General features: G+C 36.6%; 1 protein-coding gene across 1 annotated transcript in view; it reads left to right on the forward strand.

The window, feature by feature from the left end:
• Positions 1-607: 607 nt before the first annotated feature.
• Positions 608-26,157, forward strand: part of snta1 (syntrophin, alpha 1) — a 33,899-nt gene continuing 8,349 nt past the window's right edge. Inside the window, exons 1-2 of the mRNA XM_007548116.2 lie at positions 608-1,007; positions 9,307-9,492. Of these exons, the coding sequence (XP_007548178.1) occupies positions 725-1,007; positions 9,307-9,492 (469 nt within the window). The 5' untranslated portion in view covers positions 608-724. The remainder of the gene's footprint in view (positions 1,008-9,306; positions 9,493-26,157) is intronic.

The raw sequence follows: 26,157 nt of genomic DNA on the forward strand, positions 1-26,157 counted from the left end.
TGGAATAATAATAATCAGTAAATCTAGGACAGTATGTTAAAGAACATCTGTTCAATGCAGAATAATCCAGGTCAGGTTTGATCAGTTGATGTCATTTGATTTTTAAACCAATGATGATAAAACACAAACAATTAATTAAGCTCTGACTTAAAACCTTCAAAATAAAAATTAACTTCAGCATGAGTAGCCAGCTGCACAGTAAAGCGACAATTACAGTTGGTTTACAATGCAGCTGCAAACCAAAGTTGCTTACAGTTTAGGCATCACACTGGGGCGCACATGCAAATAGGCAATAAACCTGTTTACGCAATTGACTTTTTCAAAGACTTGTGGCGCTCTCTAAACTGTATCCAGCTTATGGCTGTGTAGTGAGCCATAAGCCAATAACTCTTTATGTGAATCCAACACATTTGCGCTCAAATGGCACACATTTAACTAAAACAATAAAAGAAAAAAAAGAGGCTAAATAGATCAAATAAATTAACCACAGAATGGATTCACATTTAATTGAGGGTATCAAACCAAAACGGTCTTCGAACTTTGTTTACTCTTTTTGCAATTGTAGCAGTGTGAGATAACTCCTTACTAATAGAGAAGGAGGAGGTGGAATCAGTGTTTTTTTACGGTAGTGTGTGTGTGTCTTCATGCCCCCTACCCCAGCCCTCCACCCCCCTCTTTACAGGACTGCCAGCCCGTCTAGAGTTATTCCAGGAATGCGTTGAACATGGCTGCCGCGATGAAGGCGCAGAAAACGGGACTGCTGGAACTTCGATTGACCGTGGACCGCTGGATCCGTGTGCTGGCCACGCTTACCGAGGACACTCTCACCGTAAACCCCGGTGAGGGAGCCGAGGAGCCCGCCAAGCCCAACCCGAGTCCCGCAGGTGCTGTCAACGGAGACCCTCCGAACCTCAGCTCGTCCCCGGTCCCGGAAACCATCACCAACGTGAAGCGCACCGTGCGAGTGACCAAACAAGATGTGGGAGGACTTGGAATTAGTATCAAAGGTAGGGTGATTTTAAGAGAAGACTTCGAAATAGGCGGTGAATTACTGTCAGTAAGTTTGACTTGGAGTTTGAGAGCATTCAGGAACGACGAAGAACACAGCAGCCAGCCTTAACTCCAAAAGACATACACAAGTCACACTTTTGGGAGTTTTCGAGCACAGCTACTCTTTTGCATTACAAGTTAAACTTTATTTGCAAGTATTCGTGTGCGGAGAAATATGACAGCAGTGATTTTTCTTAAGCCGTGACTCACCTAGACAGAGGAACCATTTCAGTATCCCAGAGTCACATGGGAGCAAGTCCTGTAACGTCTGGCTGGTTCAGGGATCCGCAACCCATACAATCTGAGGATAAATGTATACCCTAATTTTCCAATGACTTAGTTTTTGAGGTAAAACAAATGCAGGGTTGGGCAGGTTGGATCAGCTGCTGATATCAGCTATGAAATCTAAACACTCCCCCAGCATCATTTTTTTTTATAAGCATGTTCTTTGCTTGTCCATTTTTTCAGAATGAGTTGATTTCTTTTTTCTTTTTTTCTTTTTTTCTTTTTTTTTGCCTCAAAAGCCTAGTTTTTTTCCAAATACTTGAGCAGTGTCGCCCCTGCTTTTCTGTCTGCAATTTGTAAAATGTTGAAGGTATTCTAATCAAAAATTAATTTATGCATATTGAAATATTTAATATTTGAACTATAAAAACAGGCAGCTACAAGCCCTCTCAAGTGTTCAAGGATTATTGCTATTCCTGGGCAGATGTGGTTCCCTGCAAAGGAAACGCTAATAAGTAAACAAAACAAGTAATCAATTATTTGACTTCATTCTGTACCCGCATTGCAAAGGACTCACAAGTTATTTCACATTTTCCTGCTTTCAAACTCAGTCATGGCACTTGGAAAATTATGTTTTTGAATATGTTTAAGAAAATTAAAATATTTTTTTGTAGCTTTTACAAAAAAAAAGTCTTCTGGATGTTAGAATTTTATACTTGCAAAGGAGAGGATGAACTTTTTCAAACAAAATGTTCTTTATATGAGTGTGTGGTAATGAGACACACTTTTGCAAACCTGATCACAGGGATAACTGTGGTGTTCTTAGGGGTCCTCTGCTTGTGTGGTAGCTTTAAACAGCTCCTAAGCTTACTTGTGGGCCAGTCTTGGATAACATTTTATAACAAAATAAATAAGATAAATAGAAGGCATTGGCAGTCAAATTCAACCAAGACTGCAAGGGAAATGCTGGGAAGCTGTTTGCACTTTGCATTTGTAATGGTTTGTAGTTAACACTGTCTTTAAGACAATTAAGCACACAGAATTCACAACTCAGTCATAATGACAAACTCATTTTCAGATAAATTAACTTGTACAGTATACAGAAGCACCCATTAAAAGTCTTAAAGTGCTTTTAATGGGAAACAAAGAATGCACTAAGTTGTTGCCAATAGGGACACTGCTTCAAGTTTCTTCTTAAAAAAAACACTATTAAATGTCATTCAACGTTAGAGAATATGTTAAAGTATTGGGTGAAGTAGCTTCTTTGAGAGCTTTGTTCAAAAAGAGACAAAGACAAGCACAGAATCTCTGGTCCAAGTGAATCTTCTGTTGAAAGGAAAAAAACAAGAGATAACAGAAAGTTGGCAGCAGCATTCCAGATTTTGGCCCCTCCCACAAAATGGATGCTGGAGATATGATGTTTTTTTTTTTAACCAGTGCAAAAACCTATAAAAATACACCTTTATTTTTTCCATTGATGTTTTGAAAGCCTTCACTTGTTTAACTGTAAATGCTAAAAATGGAAATCATTTCCCTTAAGCAGATGCAAAAAAGGAAACCTATAAAGTCTTGTGGCTTTCTCATTTTTTGTAAACAGAACACAGTGATTTCCCTTTTCTTCCCATTTGCACCGCTTTACTGTGTAGGAAATTGTTAAAGCAGTTGCATATAAATGTGTCACCTTTTTAAGTTCTGGTTAACAGTATGACATAAACGGCGATCTCCACAAAAAACAGACAACCATTCTTGGCCTTTTGCAGATTTTTTTTTTTTCCTTTAAATGAACAAAAAGACAGAAGCAGCTGCACAGACTACTGTTGCACATCACAGTTACATCAATGTTGCATCTTTAACTTTTCTGTCAGGTAAGACTGACCTCTTTATATCTTGCAAGTCAAGCTAGCATTCTTCTCTCTTGTAGTGCTGTGCTGCCCATAAAAACCTTTTAATCATCCTTTTTTCTTCGATCTGCATTATCTTTGATACAAGATCACTAAGAGAAGAAGAATGAGGGAGTGAACTTTGGAAGACAATGTAAATGATCAAATAATAGACTAAATAAATCGATTAATAGCATGATAAATTAAAACAAGCTCAACAATTTTGGATATTTAAAAAGTCTTCCAGTTCCAGTGTTAAATATTAATTAGTTTTTAAAGTTTATTGATCTTTGTTAATCTGTTCTTGCATTATTATGCCATTAACATTGTATTACTTGAAAATGGTTTCTAAGCAACAATGTTATTGTTTATCACAATAACTTATGGGACAATGTATTGTTCAGCAATAAATTGTCCCACTTATTGTCACTTATTGTGACAGACCTAATTTGAATTGTATTTCCTGGAAGTTAGAATCTTATAATTGTAACACTCTCAAAAACAATCAGAATAAATAAAGGACCAGGAGTTTAATAGATGTGTTTTGTTGCAACTTTGTGATGTTTAGCACAAAACTGTTATTTTGCGCTAAATAACAGTTTCATATATTCAGTGTCTTTGTCTGTGATTTGTTTGTGCCAGGAAACTTTAAGTAGTGGTGTGTGCAGTAAATGTGCGATAAGAAATGTTTTACTTTTATCTTGACTGTGCGCAGTATGTGTTTGAACTTGCTTTGGAGAAAGCTACTGCTTCTTCCTCTTGCAAACTTTATGCTCACAGGTAATCATTTGACTGCTGAGTGTCGGCTGATGCGCAGGGTCCGCTTGATGGACTGTTGCAAACTTGGCTATTGTCATGCTGCAGAAATGGTTCATCGTTGTGAAAATGCTCATTCATTCCCCTCTACTTTTGTCAGGAACAATGGAACAAAGCTGGGCCCTAACGACATAAATGCAATGTCCGTCTTTTCAGAAATGGGTGGTTATGAAAATGAGACAGCATGTTATTAAGATGAAGTCAGAGCTGGCAGCCTGTTGGCTTGACATTGTTGTGATGCTGGCTGCTCCAACGCAAAGAAGAAGAAAAAAAAAAGTAATAGTTGCGCATAGAGCCTGCTGTAGATTAGATGGGGCATGGAATAAGCTAAAGAAGTGAAATGAGAAAGAACGGAAGGAAGAAAAACGTCGGGAAAGGTGTCAGACTGAAGCAGGGAAATGCAAATGAAAGAGGGCAGAAGTTGTTGTGGGTTAGCTGACACCACATTGTGAACAGCTGAGTGGAGCGGTCCGCAGCAGTCAGTTGTCATTGGCCTAAGATGAAAGCTATGTGGCTGGGAGTGGAGTACTCCACTGGTGTTAATTTTAGGGAGCCCACCCCAGTTTGCAGAAGAGAACTGAGGCAACCTTTACTCGCATGTCTAAATTTAAGAGGGGAGGCTGGGAAGCTAGACTTCTGGTCTCTGGATCAGACCACTTTTCTTAGTGAGAAAAATGTTTCTGCTGACCTTTTAAGGGATTTTTTTCTGTTGTTGTAAGCTTCTCATGTTCAGGATGAGGGCTTTCCCAAAATAAGATGCAACAAAACATAAAAACTAAGCCAAAGTCGTAAACATGAAAAAAATAACTATCCTAGTCATTGTTTTAGTGACCTTGAAGAAAACAATGGCTGCTTCATAATATTTGGATGTATTGTCTTACACCCATTGTTTGATGTTTGCTTTGCTTTTCATTAGCACTGTAAGAAACTTGTCCAATAAAGTTGAAAGTGCTGACTATGCAACAGTTGTGACAGGAGTACTCTCCCAACAAACGCGCCGTTAGCACAAAATTACCTAATTAGGCCCATGTCAGTACTGTGCATGTCAGTACAGTTCAATTACCTGTCATGAGTAGCTCCAGTAGCTCCACCTTATCTCCACAACTGCCACCCACCTGTCAGCTGACTGACAGGTCGCCAGCCGGAAGGCGCTCAAGTATTTGATAGGGAAAAATTGTAGAAAGGAAAGCAATAAAATGCAAAGTGGATAAATGAGGTGCTCATAATAATGGTTATTTTCACTGAAATATATCAAAGATGTTTATTCACCAGTCATGTCAGTCAATTATATTTAAGACTAGAGAAAAACATCAAAGTAGATGACAAGAGGATACAAATGAATGACAAAGCTAGGGAAAGGTTAAAGTGTAAGCAGTGCCATTAAAACAGAAGATTTCTCACAGATTTCTTTGGCACACTTGTATGTTTCAGATAGTCAAACAAAATCGAATAATAGAAAAAGGTTATCAAACCTGATCATATACAAAAAAAAAGTAGTTGACCCTCGTTTTAAATCAAAACTATTAACTGATTACCAACATTTTGTTTTGGACAGCTGAGTTAAATGTCAGTAGCCACACACAGATGAAGTGGACATGGACATATTAGTCATCATAGCCTGATTTAATTCATGGATTAATGTCAAATAAATTGATGGATTTTCATACGCTTGAAGGTGTGCACTGCTAGTTTTAAGGTTTTAGGACTACAGCAAGGAACAGGAAGAGCCTTTGCCTAAAATGCTGAAAATATAATGTAAAGCTGTTGAAGCTTTTCCAGGACGGGTCAGCCTAACAAATTTTCTCCAAAAGCACACTGACAACTTATCAAGGATGTCACAAAAGTATTTTATGCCAAAGAGTGGCACTACCTGTTATTACATTTAGAGGCAATTACTTTTTCACTTGGCGCAAGGTTAGTGTGGGAGTTTTTTTTTTTTTCCTTTTGAAATCTAAATCTTGACCAAAACAAAGTAAAATTTATGAGAATACTTTACACTTTACCTCATGCTGCCTTTCACCTTTATCTACCTTTGCTACTGTAGATAAAGCTAAGGTAGATAAATTTTACAACGCCTTCATTTTGAAGCTGTTGTAAAATTATTTTGACACAAATGACACTGCCTTGTCACTCTGATACCTCTGACACTGTTATCTTCTTGGTGACTCAAAGGAGCAAGACTCCGTTTTCCTACTTGTGCAGAAGAAAGGAGAAGTGCAACTGGCAAAGTGCTGTGATTAACACTCTAGTGGCATGAGATGATCCAAAGTTTTGTCAGCTTTAATGAATGTGAAAGTTCTCAGAAACAGAGTCAGTTTGTCTGTCTTTTTGCACTTATACAATGCCATTTTATGTAAGGTTACTTCCATTTTGCTTCCATTTTGAACCAGAAAAAAAAACAAACAAATCAAAACTATGCCTGCTTATTTTCATAGCTAAATATATATAAAAAGATAGGTACATCATAAAAATTTTCAAAATTCATGCATAGTTAAGTTAAACATAATTTAAATGAACTGTCTTCAAATTTTGCAGCACACTCTTTCCAGTTTCTTATTTAACCAGTTGACTAATATAAAATATGGGAGATTATCAAATTGTCAGGGTCACATTTTGCTAGTAGGTAATATTTACAAACTGCGCGTCACATAAGCATGTTTATTCACAGAAGACAATGAAAACAATGAAGAAAATTCTATTAAACCAATGCTCATGCTAGTCTATTGCTAGTATTAAATAGTATTAAAAGCTTTAAATTCCTTATATATTTACAGTTTTGTGCAGTGGTCCTCTGATTCCTAAATGTTTCCAAGTAACGATAGGAGATTATGGGGTTTTATAATTTAGAAAATATATGTGGTGCAAAAAGGGTCAAAGGCAATTCTGAGGTAAGTGAAGCTTCTTATGAAAGGAACGTGTTCAAATTTTAATATTTCAGTTGGCCGAGACAGCTTTGATTGGGGTGAAAGGTCAGAAATGTGGGTGCCAGGCAATTTAAATTTTAAAGCCTTGCATGTAACATTTCCATTGTCATTATGGACGTACGTGCTACAGTTGTGGGTTTAATCTGTTAGATTACCTTTAAGTTGTATTTAAGATTTAAACATTCTGGCGAGACGTTTTCCTTACTGTGTTTTCAGTTGTTTTTTTTGTTTTTTTTTGTGAATTTCAACCTGTTTTGTTGCTGTGATTTCAGTTTTCAAGTGGTACGATGATACAGTCACTTTCAAGCAACGAAATATCCTTTAAGCAGAATAAGAAAGCAGGGTTTTTTTATCTTTATTTTTAGTTGGCTTAGGACTGTGCTACTCTCCCCTCTCATTTGGCACTAGCCCAAAATGTTCCCACACTGCAGCTGTGAAGTGCTTCTTTTAAACATGGACCATCTGGTCCAACAGTATTGTTTCATACTTTTGCTGTTGGGGTGAGGCAGTCAAAGGGAAGAACTGTTCTGGGGGGTGTTGGGGGGGATGTGAATGCATACTTGCAAGTCTTCTTTGTTCGCCACAGTTTCCTACAACAGTTCTATGACATGCATCAGTATGTGCCTCGAGTCGTAATCTAGCTGTAGATATGAGTGTTGGTCTTTTTTTAGTTCTGATATTATCTTAACCTGTCTATCTAGTCCTGCTGTCTATAGGTTTTTGTTTGTGTCTCCCTGTTTTTGTGACACGGCTTCATGCTTTAATCCAGTAAGAACAAAATACAAGAAATTTACCGCAGCCTATTCTGGTGGTGTGCGTCAAGGTTTTTATGTATTGCAATATTTAATTTTAAAATGCATTTTCTCTTTTGATTTCGATTCTGGTTTATTGTGGATTTGAGCTTGTGTGAAGGAGCTGTGCCCTCCCCAGCTGTTAACTACCCACTCATCTACATCAGCTTCAGCTTCATTCCACTGAGTATTGTGGTTGAACAAAGCAATAAAAAAGGGTCAAGTACGAGGATGAAAAAAAGAAAAATTAAGAAAACGCAAAGAGATTTGACGGGAGGCCTGTTAAGATTACAGTGCTATGACTATTTGCCCTCTGCAATTTCGCTCCGTTTTAGCTTCTTTTCACAACTTCAAGTTTAAGATAGTCAATTATGTTATAATTATCAGTCAATGTAAAACATAAATATAAAAAGCAGTTTTGAAAACATTAGGTTACTTTTTAAAAAAGAAAAGTGATCTAAACCAACTTTGCCCGAGGTGGTAAAAGTAATTGCCCCGTAGCCCTGATAACTGGTTGTGCCTCTGTTGGTGGCAGTAACTGCAGTAAAGCATGTGCCATAACAGGCAGTGAGTCTTTTACATGGAGAAATCTTGGCTATCCTCTTGCAGATTTGGTTTTATTCATCAACACTAAAGGTGTTTGAGTAATCAGTTTAAGGATGGATCATTCTTTGAGTACGTCAAACCATTATTTTGACTTCCTTGAGGCATTCAGAGGCAGATTTGGTGGTGTTGTTTGGACCATTGTTTTGTTGAAAAACCCAAGTGTTTGATGTCATGACTCAATGGCTGAACATGATCATTTAGTATTTTTTTTGTATCAGAATTTATGATTCCATCAAAAAAATAAAAAAATAAAAAATCACACTATAGTATATGAAAGATTGTCTTTGTTGAAGCAAAATCTATAGACAGAAGGGATGATTTAAAACTTTTGCACTGCAGTCTGTGGAATAAATCGAAAGGAATAACCCTGAAGACACAACCTCTTCAAGATGTATTAAAAAATTTATGGAATCTAATCCCCTTTTTAGATTATTTCTTACTAGCTGGAAGGCTGGACTGCCATCTCACATTAATAGTGACATTTCTCGTGAAGAGTGGCAGCCCACAGCAACAAGTAGATGCACTGACGTACTACCTGACCTTCACTTAACGACAAAGAGAGAAAAAGAGGGAGAGGGAGCGATAGGAAGCTGCTGAGATTAGTACATTGGGAGTAATTGCTACTAAATGTCTGTCTTTGTGTGCTTTTAACCGCAGCTCACGTACATACCCTTAATTTAGAGGCTTAAATATGAGGAGTACAGCAGTCAGTGTAATAGCAGTTGTGGGACGGGGCTTAATTTAGAATTTCAGCTTCTAACTTGGCACTCATGATCCTTGTTTTGTGACTTAACAACTAAGCCCTCTGACATTTTGTCACCTTCACTGTTAATTGCTAAGGACATCTTGAAATTTGTATGTTCACTTTTTTTTTAACTAGATCGTGTAATATGAGAGGGTTCTGTTCTAGTTTGTATTAGTTGCTCTGTGCCAAAGTTAATGTGTAGTTACTCGAAGTATTCCTGGATTATTTTCAAAATGAAGTAACAATATATTCTCTCTTCTCTCACACAGGTGGAAAGGAAAACAAAATGCCCATCCTCATTTCAAAAATTTTTAAAGGCCTTGCAGCTGACCAGACAGAGGCGCTTTACGTCGGGGATGCCATATTGTCTGTCAATGGTTTTGACTTACGAGAGGCCACGCACGACGAGGCTGTGCAGGCGCTAAAAAAAACTGGCAAAGAAGTCATCCTTGAAGGTAACATATTTTTCATTCGCAGACAGACACAAATGTAAAAAAAAAAAGTCTTTGACTCTGCTTCTTTTTTGCTTTGCCACTTCTTTTGCTTTGAAGCATGCTGAGAAGAGACAAAAGAGTACTCTGACATAACTGCAACACATTTTTGAGTAGGGCCTTATCCATCAGAAAACTGAATTTTCAGAGACAATTCTTTTAGTCATTTTTAGAAAGATCCCTATATTATTCCTTCCAGAAATGTCTTCACTTAATTGAAAGACCAAAGCACACTTCTATGGTCTTAAAACCCCTCCAATCTCAAAAAAAGTTTTCCGGTCAGAATAACTACCTGATGAAAAGCCATGACTACACAACCAGCACATTAGAAGTCTACTTTGGCCTAACTTATATAGCCTATAGCTTCAGCCTGCAGGGTCAAGTAATCTAGATTTATACTAAATGAAGGCCACAAGAGATTTTCCGCTGCATGTAAAATGTCCCGACCCTTATCCAGAACATTATTACTCATTCTTAATACATTTTCCAGCTCCACCTCTTTACCTTCTAAAAAAAAATCTGCAACAAGAGTCCAGAAATATATTAGTGGCAGTCAGAATCTGAATGCATGTCACCTAAACGATTAGCTAAGATTTATTGAAGTCCAAGTAGTTCCTCGCAACTCGCTCATTGCGTACAGTGATTACAGTAGCAATAAATGTGCAATTTATACAGTCCTACACTGTAGTGATGTCAGTCTAGTTCAACTCAGTATCTAAGAATGGAGAGCTATCAGTTTACCATGTCACAGCGTTTTCAGTAGGTGAACTTTTATTGTGGGCCAGCATTAGTGTGCAGACAAGACACAGTTAGAGCTCCTGTCAGCAGAAATCAGTGGAAATCCTCCTACGTTACATGTTCACAGTCAGGCAGAAAAGTGTTGATATCAGACGTCTCACCTGGCACTGCTCTCTGATCCGTAGTGTCAGGAATCATTTCATGGGTCCCCCCCCCACCAGAGGACCTGCTAGTGGAGTGAAGAGAGAAAAGAAGCTTGGAGGCTAACTGAGGCAGTGCTGTGTAGGAGTGTTTGAACCCAGATCCATTTTTTTTCTTCTTCTTCTTTGATGTGTTGACATGTCTGTCTGACCTGGAGATGACGGGTTTACCCGATGCCTATCAGTAAACTGAGATTTGGGTGGATTTTTTATTTTTTTTTTGGCATAGTATAAGAATTACAGAAATAACATTCTTTACTTTATACCTTGTAGGTGTATGACCTTTCCAAGTGCAACTTTGAAGATTTGGTTACTATTTTATCTCTACCAGACAATCACAAAAATATGTATAAATACAGATGAGAAAAAGTTCAGATTCAGTGTTCTACTTTGCTCTTTGGCATTTTATCAAGATTTTCTGAATCTAACTCATTCTTGGCATGGCTGCAGTGTTAAAGGTCAGATCTTTTTTTTTTTTTTTTTTATGTGTCCAGCAACAAACAACTACTACTGCTGCCCTCAAGGCAATTGTCAGTGTTCTGCGAAATTCTGAACACAGACGGCCTTGACTGAGCTGAAGGTGAAACTTCTTCCATCACATTAAAATATCTGGGAAGTGTGAACAGTAGCACTTAAACATGTCTGGTAAGTGCTTTCAGGAAGATAAATTAGCCTGGCTGGTTTGGCGCTTTTGGCAGGCGACAGAAAATGCAATAAACATATATTAATTAAACTTTTACAGCAATTCATGCAGTGGAAAGAAGTTGAGCTTTCTGACTCTCTCATGTTTTGTGAATTGTGATATTTTCCTAGTAAATGTTTCATTCTGTCACCATGTTACATTCATAGGGTCTGAGCTGTCTGTTTGCATCACTTTGAAATATTGCAGGGAGATATTTTGTGAGGTTTCAGGTTTCCCCAACTCCACATATGTGACACAGCTGGAAGTAGTTTAACCATTGTGCACTATTGAGTTTTTCTAAATCATGTGATTTCAATGTGCCTCGTGGTTGCTTAGCAGCCGGAAGAGCAGGGAAAGGGCAGTGCTGACCAGCTCTCAGGTGTAATGTGAATGTTTGTGAACTTTTTTACCATTTACATTTGTTTTGGTTCGAAAGGAAAACAGCGAGCATCCCTTTTGACCTTAATGTCACACCTTTTATCAAAATGGAGATGAAATAATCAATGTGTGTGTAAGAGAGGGGACATGGGAGGGTCAGATAAATATAACAGACCAAATGAAACCATAAAAACACAGCTGCCTCCATTTCCTCCCAGCAATATTTACTGCCCTGCTCTGTGTGTGCGTGTGTGTGTGCGTGTGTGTGCGTGTGTGTGTGTGGTTATATGTGACTGTGAGAACACATGTTTTGTGTCCATGCTATGTTTGTGTGCTTTTGCTTCTAGTTCAACTTTTTGCCTTTATTGAACTTTTTCTTCAGTTGAGAAAACTATAGGGAGAACAGCTTCACATCTCACAATTTTTCATCTAACCTATTGAGGAGTTCATGTAATCAGTTCGCCAGACAAGACAAAACTTGTTTGTCTTGTGCACACACTTAAATCCACAGTGACAAAGCAATAAAACTGTGCATGTGCCCATGTGTGCATGAAATGCATAGAAGGGAGCTCTAGAATAGTTGTTGTACAGTGTCCATAGGGAATATTCACCTCCTTGTACATTTGACCCTTTTTGCTGCTTTTACAAATCAGTGATGATAAACAAAATTTGAATTTTGTGACTTTGGCTTTTTTAAAGTGATATAGAAATCTAGCCAATTTGTGCTAATAGCTTCACAATTAGTGAAATAGACATAACCTAATTGCAGTAAGTGTGTCTAAAGTAATTGCAGTACAAAAGACATTGGTGTCTGCAAGTAATCAGTATTGCTAGCGACTATTACAACATGAAGACAGAAGAAACCGCCAAGAAAATCAGATACAATGTTATTGAAAAGTATATGTTAGGGGATGGATACAAAAAGATTTCTAAAGCACTGAACATTCCCAGGAGGGAAATATACAATAAAAAAAGAGGACTGGAAGACTGTAGTAAGTGTGAATATCAGGGTCCAAGTTGAGTTTTCCTATGCACTCTTTAATGTTTGTCCTTGATTGATGTCCATGTGTCCCATCATTCCACCTTCTGGAACACAACATTTTGTAGCACATGAATAATTTAGCATTCTCTTGCCAAATTAATGAACAAAATGAAGGGCACCTACTTAGTAAAGTGACCTTAGCTATTATAACAAATCTAAAAGGACAGCCAGAAAGAAAATGGGGCAAGTCATGCCAAATGTTATTTTCCCCTCTAAATCATTGGCCTTTTCCATGCTTGTTGTACTGCTGAGTCAGAGATCAAGTCGAGAAAGCATCAGAACGGAGTCAGCACAAACAATGACTTTTTCGTAAGTTTGATCGTAGCACCTTGAAAAAATATTCATATTACTTGAAACATTTCACATTTTAACATGTTAAAACAAACTTAATTGCACACTTTGTGTAATTAAGTACAAAGTAGTGCATAATTGAACACATTGTGTTAATTTTTATACATAAATACCTTCTCAAGTAATGGTCAGTATTAGTTTTCCACTACTATTGTGACCCAGCTCAGCCAGAGTGAATGAGAAATGGTGGTTATAAATGGTTTAACACTGTTTGACAGTAAAGAGGTTTTTTGCTTACTTCTCTTTGCAAATCACATATTGACTTTGATGTTATTGCTGGGTTTAGAATCGTATTAGCACATGGTGCAGATATCCTAAATTCAGTGCTCTTCACAGAAGAATTTACATGAACCTTTGGAGAAACATAGTTTGTCTGTACAACTATGAGGTTTGCACAAGAGAGAGCAATTGGTAAACTGTGAGAAAACCTTTGTGGACTTTTCTGGTACATGCTGTCATGTTCATTAAATTCCTTGTGTTCAGGCTCTGGGTACACACACACACACACACACACACACACACACACACACACACAAGGATTAGCTAGATTTAGCTAAGGAAACTCTTTAGCCACAGTGTTCCTCTTGCTTAGCATATTTGGGGAGGGAGTGATTTGTAAGATACATCAATTGTCCACAATGTCACCTTTAAATAGTAAAATTGGCTAAAAGGGGTTTGTTCCAAAATTGACTGTACTTTTTTTGAAAACACACTGATTTAAAGAAAAATACAAATTTCAAGGCTGAAGTCAGCTGTGCCTTAAAGCTAGTTTCTCATCTCAAGGATTCTCAGTCTTTAACATGCAACCAACATATTAAAGATTGTTATTTTTTCAGTTGACAATTTTTAGAGATATAGATTCAACTGTAGCAGTTATTTCAGTAACCAAAAAGATAGAGTTTTGTTGGGGTCAACCTCTGTCACGTCATCTGTGGATGTTCTATTTAAATTGTGCTCTCAGTATGATCAATTTGTGAATCATTAAATTGCATCTCTTAACATGAAATCTCTGTTGACATAAAATATGCAATTTTATGTTTAATATCATATTAAATATAATCGTCAATCATCCCTAGAATAGTAATATTGTGTTGAAACCAACCAAATGTGAGCACTTAAGGGCAACACACATTAGTTTTGTCAGATACACCTTAAAAAATGTACAACCTTTTAATTTTGCATTAAAAAAACAACAAAAAAACACTATCTGTCTGGTTGGCATCCAACTTACCAAGACTGAGCAATCTTTTTTGAACCTCTTCCACTGAGAAGAGTTCACTCTTCTATTAAACCTCTCTGAGGCTGGAATCCGCCATCATGTCCTGGGTCGACGTATTTCAGCTTGACTTGTCCAATGTGTGTTAGAGGCACCAGTTGATGTGAGTTAATTGAAAATAAGCTCTGTGGCACCCATGATGTTCGCTCCTCATCTGTAGTGAGATTTCATTTAAATGGTTTCACTTGTGTTGGTCTGGGATGCTTTGTCAGCTAACCAGTAAGGCATATTCTGCCTCTCTGCCTTACATACAGTTTCATGTCTTCATCTAATTCCTTACCTGGCTCTATTATGAAAACTCGTGCCTCTATAACAGTTGAAGTGGGATTTTGTGTAATGTGTTGTGTACGATAATTGAATAAATGCACAATGGTATTGATTCGTGATCCTTTATCTAATAAAAGTGAAGGCCTTCTCTATCGAGGTGGGGATTGTTTATTCTGGCAGAATAAAATAGAAAGCAGTATGACGAATCCTTTATACCTACTTTAAAATTAACTAGGAAAATAAACATTTAAAAATACAGAAATTTTAATAATAAACTTTTGTTTCTGTTAAGAGAAGAACAACTAAATATTTCTGGCAGCTTCAGAGTGCTGGCAGAGTGTGAATTACTTTTTTACTTTGAGGACCAGAACTCCTATTTGTTATCTACAAATCAGGCTCTTCAAGGACATGTGTGAATATAGCCCTTAAAAAGAAGATGCATACTTTAGAGTCTTTTTAAAATAAGGCCAGCAGAGAGATATATTCTCACCCTATCTTCCTGTACTGATTCAAATATGGTTAAGTGAGTGATTTATGGAATATAATGAATTCAGGGAGCCGAGTTTGAAGCTACAGACAGGGAGACGTACAGTATGCTGCTGGCTAAGTTTGTAAGTATTCGTTTTTTGTCAAAAGTTCATTTTATATAAATTCAAATTTTCTTACAGCAGCAACATATACCTCACTCCTGCTATCTGTTCACACATATCTGTAAAAAAGACTGTGCTCATGTATGTTAACATATTCGGTTGCATATTCATTTGCACTCTTACATTTTGCTTCATGCTGTGGTTCAAATCCAGAGGATTTCTGTTTGTCTGACCTGCCAGAGAAGTAGTGAATACAGCACAAGTGAGATTTTCTTAATTTACAGTTTTTTACTGGAAACTCTCAGGTGGTTGTTTTTTTTTTTTAGAAGATCTGCAGAGTATGTGTTTGTGTAAATTAGTTTATCTGTTGATCTGGTGGGTGGAGGTAGAAGCAGCATCGCCCTGATGTTTGAAATTATATTCCCAGATGCCCTGTAGTTTCTTTATCTCTTGCTGCTGGTAGGTTCAGGAATGCAAACCGTATTCTGTACATTTTCTTCAAATGAATGCGTGATTTAATCAAGTCTGATAGCCTTTCTTGTTAAAGACTGTTTTGGAAGACTCCAGACGCAGGCAGGAGAGGCAAGCTGATTGCAGAACAGTAAAACAACTTCAATAATTTCTTGGTATAAAAGAAAAACATTGACGAAAACAAAATAAAACTAAACAGCGCATGCCAAAACCAATACAATGTAACTTATATGAACGACACCATGTGTAGTACAGTGGCTTACAAAAGCATTTAGACGTCTTGACCTTTTTCTTACTTTGTGAAAAGATGATGATGCTTGGTTTTCTAGACTGATAATGAGTAAAGAATCTTAAAAGTATGGCATGGATAAAACCTTACTGTATCAATACTTTGCAGATCCAGCTTTTTCTGCATTCATGGCAGAAAGTCTTTAGGTGCATGTTTGCCTGCTGTGCACATCCGTTTCTTTTCCCTTTTTTTCTTTACAAAATGGCTCAGGGTCACATTATTGGAGCGCATCTGTGAAGATTTATCTTTAACTCTTGCCACAGATTTCAACTTGATTTAGATCTGGACCTTGTCTCGGCCAAGGATATACTTTGATCTAAACTCTTCTTTTTGTAGTTGTATTGTTGGAATGCTGTTCTTAGGATGATCTCCAGTGTCCACTTTTGTTGCAGGGGTAGTGAAAGCTAAATTATTTGTCTCAACTAAGTAGAGTGTCCTCTATATTGCTTGTTTAAAGTTGCAAACATGACTTACAGCTTTTTACAATTACTTTTTTTATGGCATTGTTTAAGTTGGCAAGCTTGCAATTGTGCCATATTCTTTGCATTTACAGATGCAAAGAATATGCAGAGTGGTACTTGATGCTTAAACGTCTTAACTTAATTCCTGACCTTTCTGCAGACAATAAACTGCACACATTTGAATGTTTACCTGTCGGGTGACTTTAAAAGGCTTTTGTGGATAAAATATTTGAATGTATTGTTTTGCTCCCTCTTCATAATATTTTATTGGCCTAAATTGATCTATTACACAAACTTTCAATAAAATAGACTGAAGTTTATGGTTGTAAAGTGAATAAATTAGAAAAAGTTCAAGAGTTATGAAAATTTTAGCAAGGAGCTTTAGTGTTAAGGTTGGACCTTGGAAAGCCATAAAGGACTAGTTGGTAAATAAATGCAGTAAAACTGAGTAAATTGTATGTTTTTAAAATTATTTCCTTTGTGGATAAGGAAGCAAAATGATAATGTATGAACCCAGTCAGTGCTGAAAACAAGACCTTCATAATTGCTCTGTGTAAGCTCTGCCTTTTGCATTAAAATAACAGTATGACTGCTGTCCTGTGGAAAAGCAGAACCAGATTCATGCATGTATTTTATACAATAATTAGTCTTTCTGGCTCTTCCTTTTGTGACAATATAATTATTACCTTTAAAACTCTCCTCAATCCTCTTTTCCACATCTCCTGAGAACCTGAAATGGTTGGATATTTTTCCTTGCATTCTCTTTGCTCCTTCCTCGGCTCTTTGACTGACATACATAACAGGAGAGAGATTAAAGTTTTTTTTTTTGTTTGTGTGTGTGTGTGTGTGTGTGTGTGTGTGTGTGTGTGTGTGTGTGTGTGTGTGATTTAAGGTGTATTGTAGTCTTTTTTGTTGAAGTGCGTGTAGACCAGTCCAGTGAACCAACTGGCTTGAATTCATTTTGAAAAATCCAAATTTTGTTATACTTGTCATGATTATGTTTAAAGAACTGAATGAGCTTTCATGTTTTTAATGAATTACATTTTTATGAATTCATTGATGTGTAATGTGGGCTTGGAAAGACCATCAAAACTCCAAAAATGTAACTACAAATTGTCGGCTTTGTAAAGCATTAGGGAAACTTGTGTTATAAAAAACGTGTGATGATTATTTGATGCGGGACATTTCCACTTTAATCTGTGTGGCATCAGAATATATCGGGATCTCTTTAATTAGGTAAACCATGCTATAGACTTTAATATGTGACTGTTGCCTGGATACAATATGGTGTGTGCTTTTAAAAATCAATCTAACAATTTCCTAGAAGTAATTTTCACCCGTCATGATGGTCATCTAGTCTAGTCTAGATTCAATTTCTTGGTGGAAACTTCTTATTTCTCTGTCAAATTATTTAAATATTATTTAAATAAATATATGAAGCTGTTTTGGTTGTGTTAAAATTGACAGAATCATGCCAGGGGAACGTGTTTTGTTTCAAACTTACTGACAGTGTTTATTACTCCTTCAGAAATATTTAAGGGCATTTTTTAAATGATCTTTTGCATGTTTCTTTGTTTAAAATATAGTTTGATGTGACAAGAGCAATAACTATAGGAATCCCTGCTGTGAAATTGTCCACCTTATTCACACAAAGCTTCGTTTCTTTGTTTTTGTAGAACAACAAACCCAGTGTGCTCATATTCAGCTGCGGATCAATTAACCCATAAAATACCACAGCTTATTAAATCACAATTTTCCCCTCAGGCCATTCTACAGTGTCTGGCTGTTAGTTATCTTAATAAGGCCCCAGCTGAACTCCTCTGCCCCAACCCTGGGCCTCTGATAAACTGGTGGCCGACGGTTACTTCCACTCTGACTCACATTCAACTCAGCCGTCTCAGTATTCTGCAGCACCATGTGCAAACACTGGAGATAGAAGGCAGCTTTCCTTTGCTGTACCTTCTTCAAACTTTACTTTGTAACTGGTTAATTGCTCACCTTTTCTTCTATACAATTTAAAGTTGATATGGGAATGATGTTCCTAATTCGCAATCAATATTACTTCTTTTGTGTCGCACTGAGAAACACTTACAAATGTACAAAAGGAGAATAGTTTTTCTTCATTTTCGGAACCAAATGGAAAGAGAAAGCTGCAAAGTAAAGTGAAACTGTCTGAAGCTGAATCTTTTTTTTTTTTCACTCTGTTCTTGTACTCTGCCAGATCCTGTCCAAGTTTCCTTCATTTTCACTTTGTTGAATTAGGATAATTAACTCTCCTGACACTCTATGCAAAGCAATCAAATATCTGCTTTGGCACTATATGAATTAGCTTAAAAGTCTGATTCACTGGTCTCTGCCCTCTTTCTCTCTCTCACACCACACCTCCACAATGCCCCCCCCAACTCCTTCCCTCCCAAAGGTTGGCATTTATCCCCAATTCTAATTAGTTGGTCTGCAGGATTGATGTATGATGTTCTTATCTAAATCAGACAGAAAAGAGAAAATCTCCACTGGATGACTGGCAGAAAGACACCCAAAGAGATATATATATATTCATAAGGCAAACAAAAGGAGATACCTACAGCTGGCATATGCCCAAACGCCCAAACTTCTCAGATAAGCAGCATGAATTGAGTTATTTACAGATTTTGAAAGTGTGGATTCCAAGCTTTCTAATGATGCCAAACAAATAGAAAAACAAAGATGAAGATTCATTTGAATGCTAAGATTCTACAAACAAGCTTTGTGAAAAAAACAGTCTTCAAAGGTTGTCCCCTTACCTGATGAGCTCCCTGGGGATCTTAACAAAGGCTGCTCATTTACATTATTTACCCCAGTCCCCAGTATTAACTGTGAGCAAGTAGGATTGAGAATTTGGCAGATAAAAGCAACCATTTGTCTGGTTTGTCTTGTTTTAGATATATACATTTTTTAGAAGTTTCAGCATTTGTCCCATTTTCCAATAATGGTGTGAGCTTCTGTCTTGTGAACCTTTGTCATGGACTCATCTGTGAACCCTAAACTTTAGTGAAATTTAACCATGCCATAATAAATACGATAAGCACCAATAATAGTTTCATTTCTTGCATTGCCAATAAAGGTGATTCTGTTTGCATGTGCACTGAGTTTTGCTGATTAAAACTGTCATATACCACTATAGGCTAAAGTTTTTAAATAATCAAAATGGCCTTTTGTTGTTCCTTATTCCATAACATGTTATGAAATAAGCCATAGCCATTTTTTTAATGGTTGTGTGTTGTGCTTGAACTCTAAAAGTAACTGCAACAAAAGTAGGTTAGTACTGAAGGTGTCAGATTAATTAAATATCCATGTTGCATCAGACTTTCTCAGCAAACAAACATTCGTATTTACACACTTAAATGCTTTTTGTTACTGGCTTTCAATCTGTCCAATACAAAGCAAGAAAAAAAAAAGATCAAAATATATGTTTATAATTGGCTTACAGAGTTAACATATAGATGCTGTTTTTCTACTGTCCTCAGTTGACAACAAGTATTCTCTTGTTTTATACAGTTATTTATGTTCTTGTTTTGGCCCCAGACTTCTTGACTTAGCGATGTGACATTGGGTCATTCTGTTCCTGACATACATTACAGAGCCAACAACATGTTTCTGAGGTCATTGGCTGGACTTTGAAATTCCATCCACTCCCACAGTAACCAGTGGTGGGAGCAGGAACGGCTGGTGTTCATCTTTATTGCACTGGCTGCTGTATAAGAAGCCAGCACCTCTTTTTGACCGTGGAAATAAGAAATGTGTAAAAAGAAATAGTCCAACAAGTTGATGTTGTTCTGGTTAGGTAGCAGAGGGCTTAAAGACTGCGGAAATTATGCAGCCAGTGAAGAAGAGTCCATCCTTGAGATTGAAAAAGATTTGTTTTGGTTTGCAAAATGTTGCATAGCCGTAATAGCTGTAATAGTACTGAATATGCACATGTTTTAGGAATTTTAGCTTAAGGGTTTTAGTGGTTTTAGTCTATTTGGTACTTGGTGTTGCTGATTGGGGACTAACTACAAAATTATGGATTTTGGTACAAGTCAATATGTTTGATTGCATTAGAAAAAAAAAGTGTTTTTGGTTGTCCAACAGACACCAGACTTTTAAAATGAACCAAGCTACAAAAAAAACATCTGGTAGTTTGGTGTATTGTTTTCAAACTTACATTGCTAGAAAATAAATCTTTATCATGTTTTTGATGTTAACTGTAATAGTGGAGAACTGAGCAGGAAAAGATTAGCAACATACCTTGCATAGGAAGGCAAGAAACCCCTTGACTCTCACACAGTACAAAAGTAGTTTCGTTGGCTGCCAGATAAGCTAAGTAATAACAGTTCCATCTCAGCTAATTTTAGCTCTGTATTGAATGTGTCACCACTGGTATTCACTGCAACATTTCTGGCTGAGTTTGGCTGGGTATTCTGCATGCCTGCTTTTTCCATCTTAGTTTTCACATTCTGATTTAATATATATATATTTTTTTTTCCATTCTTAATTTTTTTTGGTTCATTATACTACCTTAATCTTGGAATCATTACATTTCTCTGTTTCTTTTTGTGTATAGTACGTCTTTACTCAATTTTTTTGCAGATGACCATAGTTAATGCATATCATGTAGGATTTCTACAACTCAATGAATTTCTTTTTAGTTTAATACCAAACACTTGATAGAAATAAATGTCACCTTAAGCCTTTTACAAATATTGGATGTGTTCACTTGTTTCTTCTGCAGTGTTTTTACCATCAATTTAAGAACTAATGACAGCTGTGACACCATTTAGCGTCCACTGACTCAGTTTAAGATCACATTTTTAATGGCCTCTCGCGAGTCAAGCTTGCCTGATGGAAATATGGCCATCTGCACCTGCCTACCATTGTCTGTCAAGACAGTCTGCAGATATTCACTGCTCTGAATGCTTGGGTCTACTACAGCTTAAGTACTGCCACTTAGGCTTACTGCAGCTCTCATTGTAAAATGTAATAGCTACAGAGAAAATCTACTGAATCCTCAGCTTCTATTCTAAGTACATAGTTTGACTATATGTGTTATTTGAAGTTTTTTTTTTTTTTTTTTTTTAAGATTTGTGCAATTTTGCAGTGCAGTGAATCCTCAGTATTTGTGGGGATTAGGGACCGCAGCCTTCCACAAATAACTAAAGCCACCAAATACCTGAGACGCCCCCTAAAATTGCTTATGCCTAATTTATTTGTTCAAACACCAAATATACTTTAATGCATTAATATGCAAAGTGGACAGTTTGTGTATTAAGGGAACTGGAAACTTGTATTGAGGGAACTGGAAAATTGTTCCTTCCTATGAGGCTAAATTGAAAACTCTGAGTGATAAACTGGTTCGCCTGAGTCAAAAATTATTTCAGTTTGGTTGACGAAGATGTTTAAGCAGCTCATATTAAAACAAGTGGATAAGGATGGAAACTTTGGGTAACTTGTTGTAGCAAAGGTTTTTATAGACTACTTGAATTATGTTAATTTCTCTTGTTTGCAGCAACTAAAAATACACAAAAAGATTTCTACATGTGTTTGCAGCAAAGACTAAGATATTTGCAGACCTTTCACCTCACTGTTGATGGTTAAAAAGCTAACATTATGCTTCTTGAAGTTGACCCTGAAAGTTTCACAGAACTTTGCTCCATCTCTTCACTTAGAATATTTTTTTATTTTTTATTTTTTTTTTGTATATTTTATTTCAAGTTCAAAGCTAAGCTGCTATTTTAGGCTACAGTCTGGACTCTGGCTTGGTCTGCCCAAATTCTTGAGAGTGTTTTCCCAAACCACTTTTCATGGCAGTTGGTTTGTGCTCTTTTTAGAATGCATAGGTTTCTGGAAACCCTTATGTCAGTTTTCTCTTCTGTTTTTTATTTTTCTTCATAGCTTGTCTTTCTCTGTGGTAAATGAATTTTGCTAACTTTTTAAACATAACAAGAAGTTGTTGCACCTAGTTGTAATTCTTACAACTAAGTGTGCATGTGAGACTTGTGAAATACTTTTTGATCTTATGCTTTACAGTAAAAAAACATCATGAGACATGTTTTTTTTTTGGGGGGGTGAAGATTTGTCAAAGGGGGGGGGGGGGTGAAGATTTGTCAAAGAAACAAATCTGCCTTTAATTCATGCATCCGTTGTTTATTGAGAAGCCAATGCCTCAATTATGTTCAAAACAAAAACACAAACTTTGATGTTGAATTAGCAGCTTTTTGTTAAAATCTTGTTTAAAAGGGCTTTTTTGTTGTTGTTTGTTTTTGTTTTTTAAATGGGAAATCTAGTTTATCCACTCCATGTTGTACACTGCTGCAGTTGTTATTGGCCAGGAGCAGCCCACACTCAGAAGCCCTATCAATATACAAATAGGACAAATAACATTGCATGCTCAGACTTATTCCAAAGGTCAGTGTAGAGTTACTATGTTTTTGGACTGTGAGTCCACAAAGTTTACAGATGCATGCATATGGGGGGGGGGGGGGGGAGGTGCAAATTCCACGCAGGAAAACCCAGTTTCAAATTTAAGACCTTTTTTGGTGAGATCACGGGTCTACATAGGGAGATGAATACAAATGCAGAGCACACTTTTTTTTATTTATTTTTGTAAAAAAACAAATTCGTTGTGATTGTGTGAGTGAATTATTGTTTGTCCTATGTTAACCTGCAATGGACGGGCAAAATATTCTCCCTGCTCAAAGACCAAAGAAGTTCCATCTTCATTTAATCTGATCTGAGGATGTAGGATTGGTGTCACCAGTGGAAATACACTGTCACAAACTGATAGGTGGTGTTGACTGTGATAATCTTTTGTGATATATTCAACTTTAGGCAAAGATTTAAGCATTCCAGTTTCTTTTTTTTCATTCTTATTTCCATATTTTTGCCTAGTGCAATGAGATTGAGTAGATAAATATTGAATGACTTCAGTGCAGAAACAAGAAGCAGTTGCCTTTCTCATGGTACAAACATAAGGGTGCTGGCACAGGAACTAATGGACAGAAGCTCATTTCCATGAAGTATTATGTATGCAAGTTGACAGCTACTTCAAAAAGTGTTGACATTAGTTGCTGGCTGCTTGATACATGCTCCCAGTCTACACTTGCCATATTAGTAGGAATTTGTCTAGAGATGCCTCTTTCTGTTTAAAATGTTTCTTTTGCTCAGTTTAATTGAGTCATGTAAATAATTAAGAAGAATTCGAGATCATGAAAATAATAAAAAATAATTCTTATAATTTCAGTGCAAAATGATGACAAGAAAAATACTCATATAGAGCTGCACAGTATTTTTCCAATATGCTGGATATTAAAGTATCATTTGCAAACTTTTACTGTTTTATGCTTTGAGAAACCTATTCCTTTAACAAAACACTGAAAAGAGGAGTTTCAAAATTGAAAAATCACAATTTTATATGAATTTTATGTTGCAAGAAGGTTTTTGATAAAAAAAAAAAAAAATCCTTTAAAATCAGTGAGACAGGAAATTATTCCACAACCAAAGGAGGAACGGGAATAATCTTTTTAAATTATTCTTTGTGCATTTTAGTGGAAGTAATGTTTTTTTTTTCTTCTTCCTTTTTTATAACATAATTCTCAGCTGTGAGTGGGTAGACAGAAACTAAGATCAGCGACAAAATGAGCATCTGGAACATTATTATTAAGGAATAATAGATTCAGACTCAATGATACTGAGCATTGTCTGAGGAGGAGTTACTGTCAGTTACAGTTTTTTCTCCTCAGTCTACTCCTTATATCATCAGATATGAGTTAGCGTCTGAATTCCTATGATCAGTTTTAAAAATATTTTTTGGATAAGTTCTTACTTGTCACTTTAAGATTAGAAAACTTTAAGTCATTTTTGACATTTTGTGCTAGTTAAGTCGATATATCACTCCATTCAGAATGAGTTGATGTGCCTGGACTTGAATGTTAATATACATTTACAAACTTTATTCTAAGATAATTGGCAAAATACATTATTTGTTCATTCGTAGAGCAGATCTAAAAATACATTTGCCGTACAACTGAAATATAAGCAACTGCAGCACAATGAAATAAAAGTAACCGGATTATCAGTAAAACATAAAGAGCTTTAAAAGAAAAAGAAAAAAAAACATTATACAATTTATTGAACCAGAATATCACAAACAGAGCAGAAAGGCTTTTTAAAGAGATTCAGAAATTATGAGCAATTCATAATCACATTTCACAACCCCACATTTTTATAGATAATTTTGGAACTGCGGAGGTTTATTTTTCAATGTAATAGTCACAGCACACAGCTGACTGACCGAAGACTTAGTCAGGTATCAGACTGTGACATAAACCTTAAAGCAAAAACTATCCATGCCTGTTCTTACTGAATTGCACTGATCAACTCTTCCCACAGTTTTTCTATCTTATTGTAATTCACAGTCCTTTATTTGTGCAGTACATTGTTTGAGCATCCAGTGGGAAGAATACCTTCGATGAGTTACATGAAAGCAAGTCTAAAACCGAAAATGAACACAATTATCCTCCCAAACTGCTGAGGTAGGCTAATTGACACACAGCAGTAGGTGAAATGAAAGCTGTTTGGATTATGCAAAAAGCCGTTTTCCCCCTGCATTGTTGATTCAAGGATGTGATCCCAAGAGCTTTCAGCAACCTCATCATGTTTTCATTCAATTATTTTGTAAGAATTTCCTGATAATGTTTCTGTCCCCACCGGAGACACAAGTCGCTTAACGTTGAATACCTGCTTATTCCAGAAGTAACATAGTGACACTTGCAATTTGTTACTCCACAAATCTGCCAACATCACACATCATCGCTAAATTTAAGGTGATATCAAACATAACCACATAATGATATCTAAGTCAAAGAGATGGATCTTTTTAAAAATTGATTACAAAATTGTTTGAGATAAAAAAGATACAGTACACTCATTAATGTATAACTGGCTTGTGGGCTCTCACACACTCTGTTTAAACACAGGAAGCCCCCTTCTGCCTGCTCTTGTCCAGCGCTGTGACTCCTCTGCTTGCCCTCTGGCTGCTTGCCTCTTGTACTGTGCACGGAGAGCACTTCACACTTCCCCAGTGAAACCAGAGCCTTACCTTCAGCCTCCTGACTTGCCATGTCCTTTGGGCTATTTTTACTCAAGCAGAGGCTACAATTGCTGAACCTATACCACAGCCTGCTGAGCCAGAGCTGCACTGTGGTGGTGGTGGTGGTGGTGTGTAGGTGTATCTGCATGGGTGTATGGCTGAACTAATTGTAACAAAATATGTCTATAGAATTGCTTCTAAAATGAATTTGCTTGTACTTAATTATAATATATATACACATTACAAGGATTTAGTTTCTGGTTTTGGTGATCATGAGATATAGTCTCATGAGAAACATAAAATACTTACGAATTAAAGATTTTAAAGGACCCTGTAGCATTTTTTCAAATTATGTCATCATCCAAAAACTGAGTGTAGTCATATATTATGTAAGTATATTAATTAACTTACTTACATTGACTAAACAACATGCTGATCAGTCAGTCAAATGATCCTCTTTGATCAATTGTTGATCTCAAGATCAACAATTCAATTGAGAAAAATTGAACTGAGAGAGAAATTGACTGATCAGTTAATTTATTAATACCAACAATGAAATTGTTGGTATTAATGAACATAGTAAAGTGAAAATCTTGAATCAGCTAAAAGGTCACATGGTATGAGGATTCATCATTGTTTGCCTCTGATCAGGTGGTCACAAAATTATAGCAACTTTTAGGTATAAGGCATGACTGAAACCTGTGGTCTCATGCAATCTATTTAAAGAATGTCAAGATGACCTGAAAGGGGATTTAAGTTGAGGACCAAGACCATCCTG

The sequence above is a fragment of the Poecilia formosa genome, unplaced genomic scaffold (assembly GCF_000485575.1).
Source record: "Poecilia formosa unplaced genomic scaffold, Poecilia_formosa-5.1.2 Scaffold2, whole genome shotgun sequence".
NCBI lineage: Eukaryota > Metazoa > Chordata > Actinopteri > Cyprinodontiformes > Poeciliidae > Poecilia > Poecilia formosa.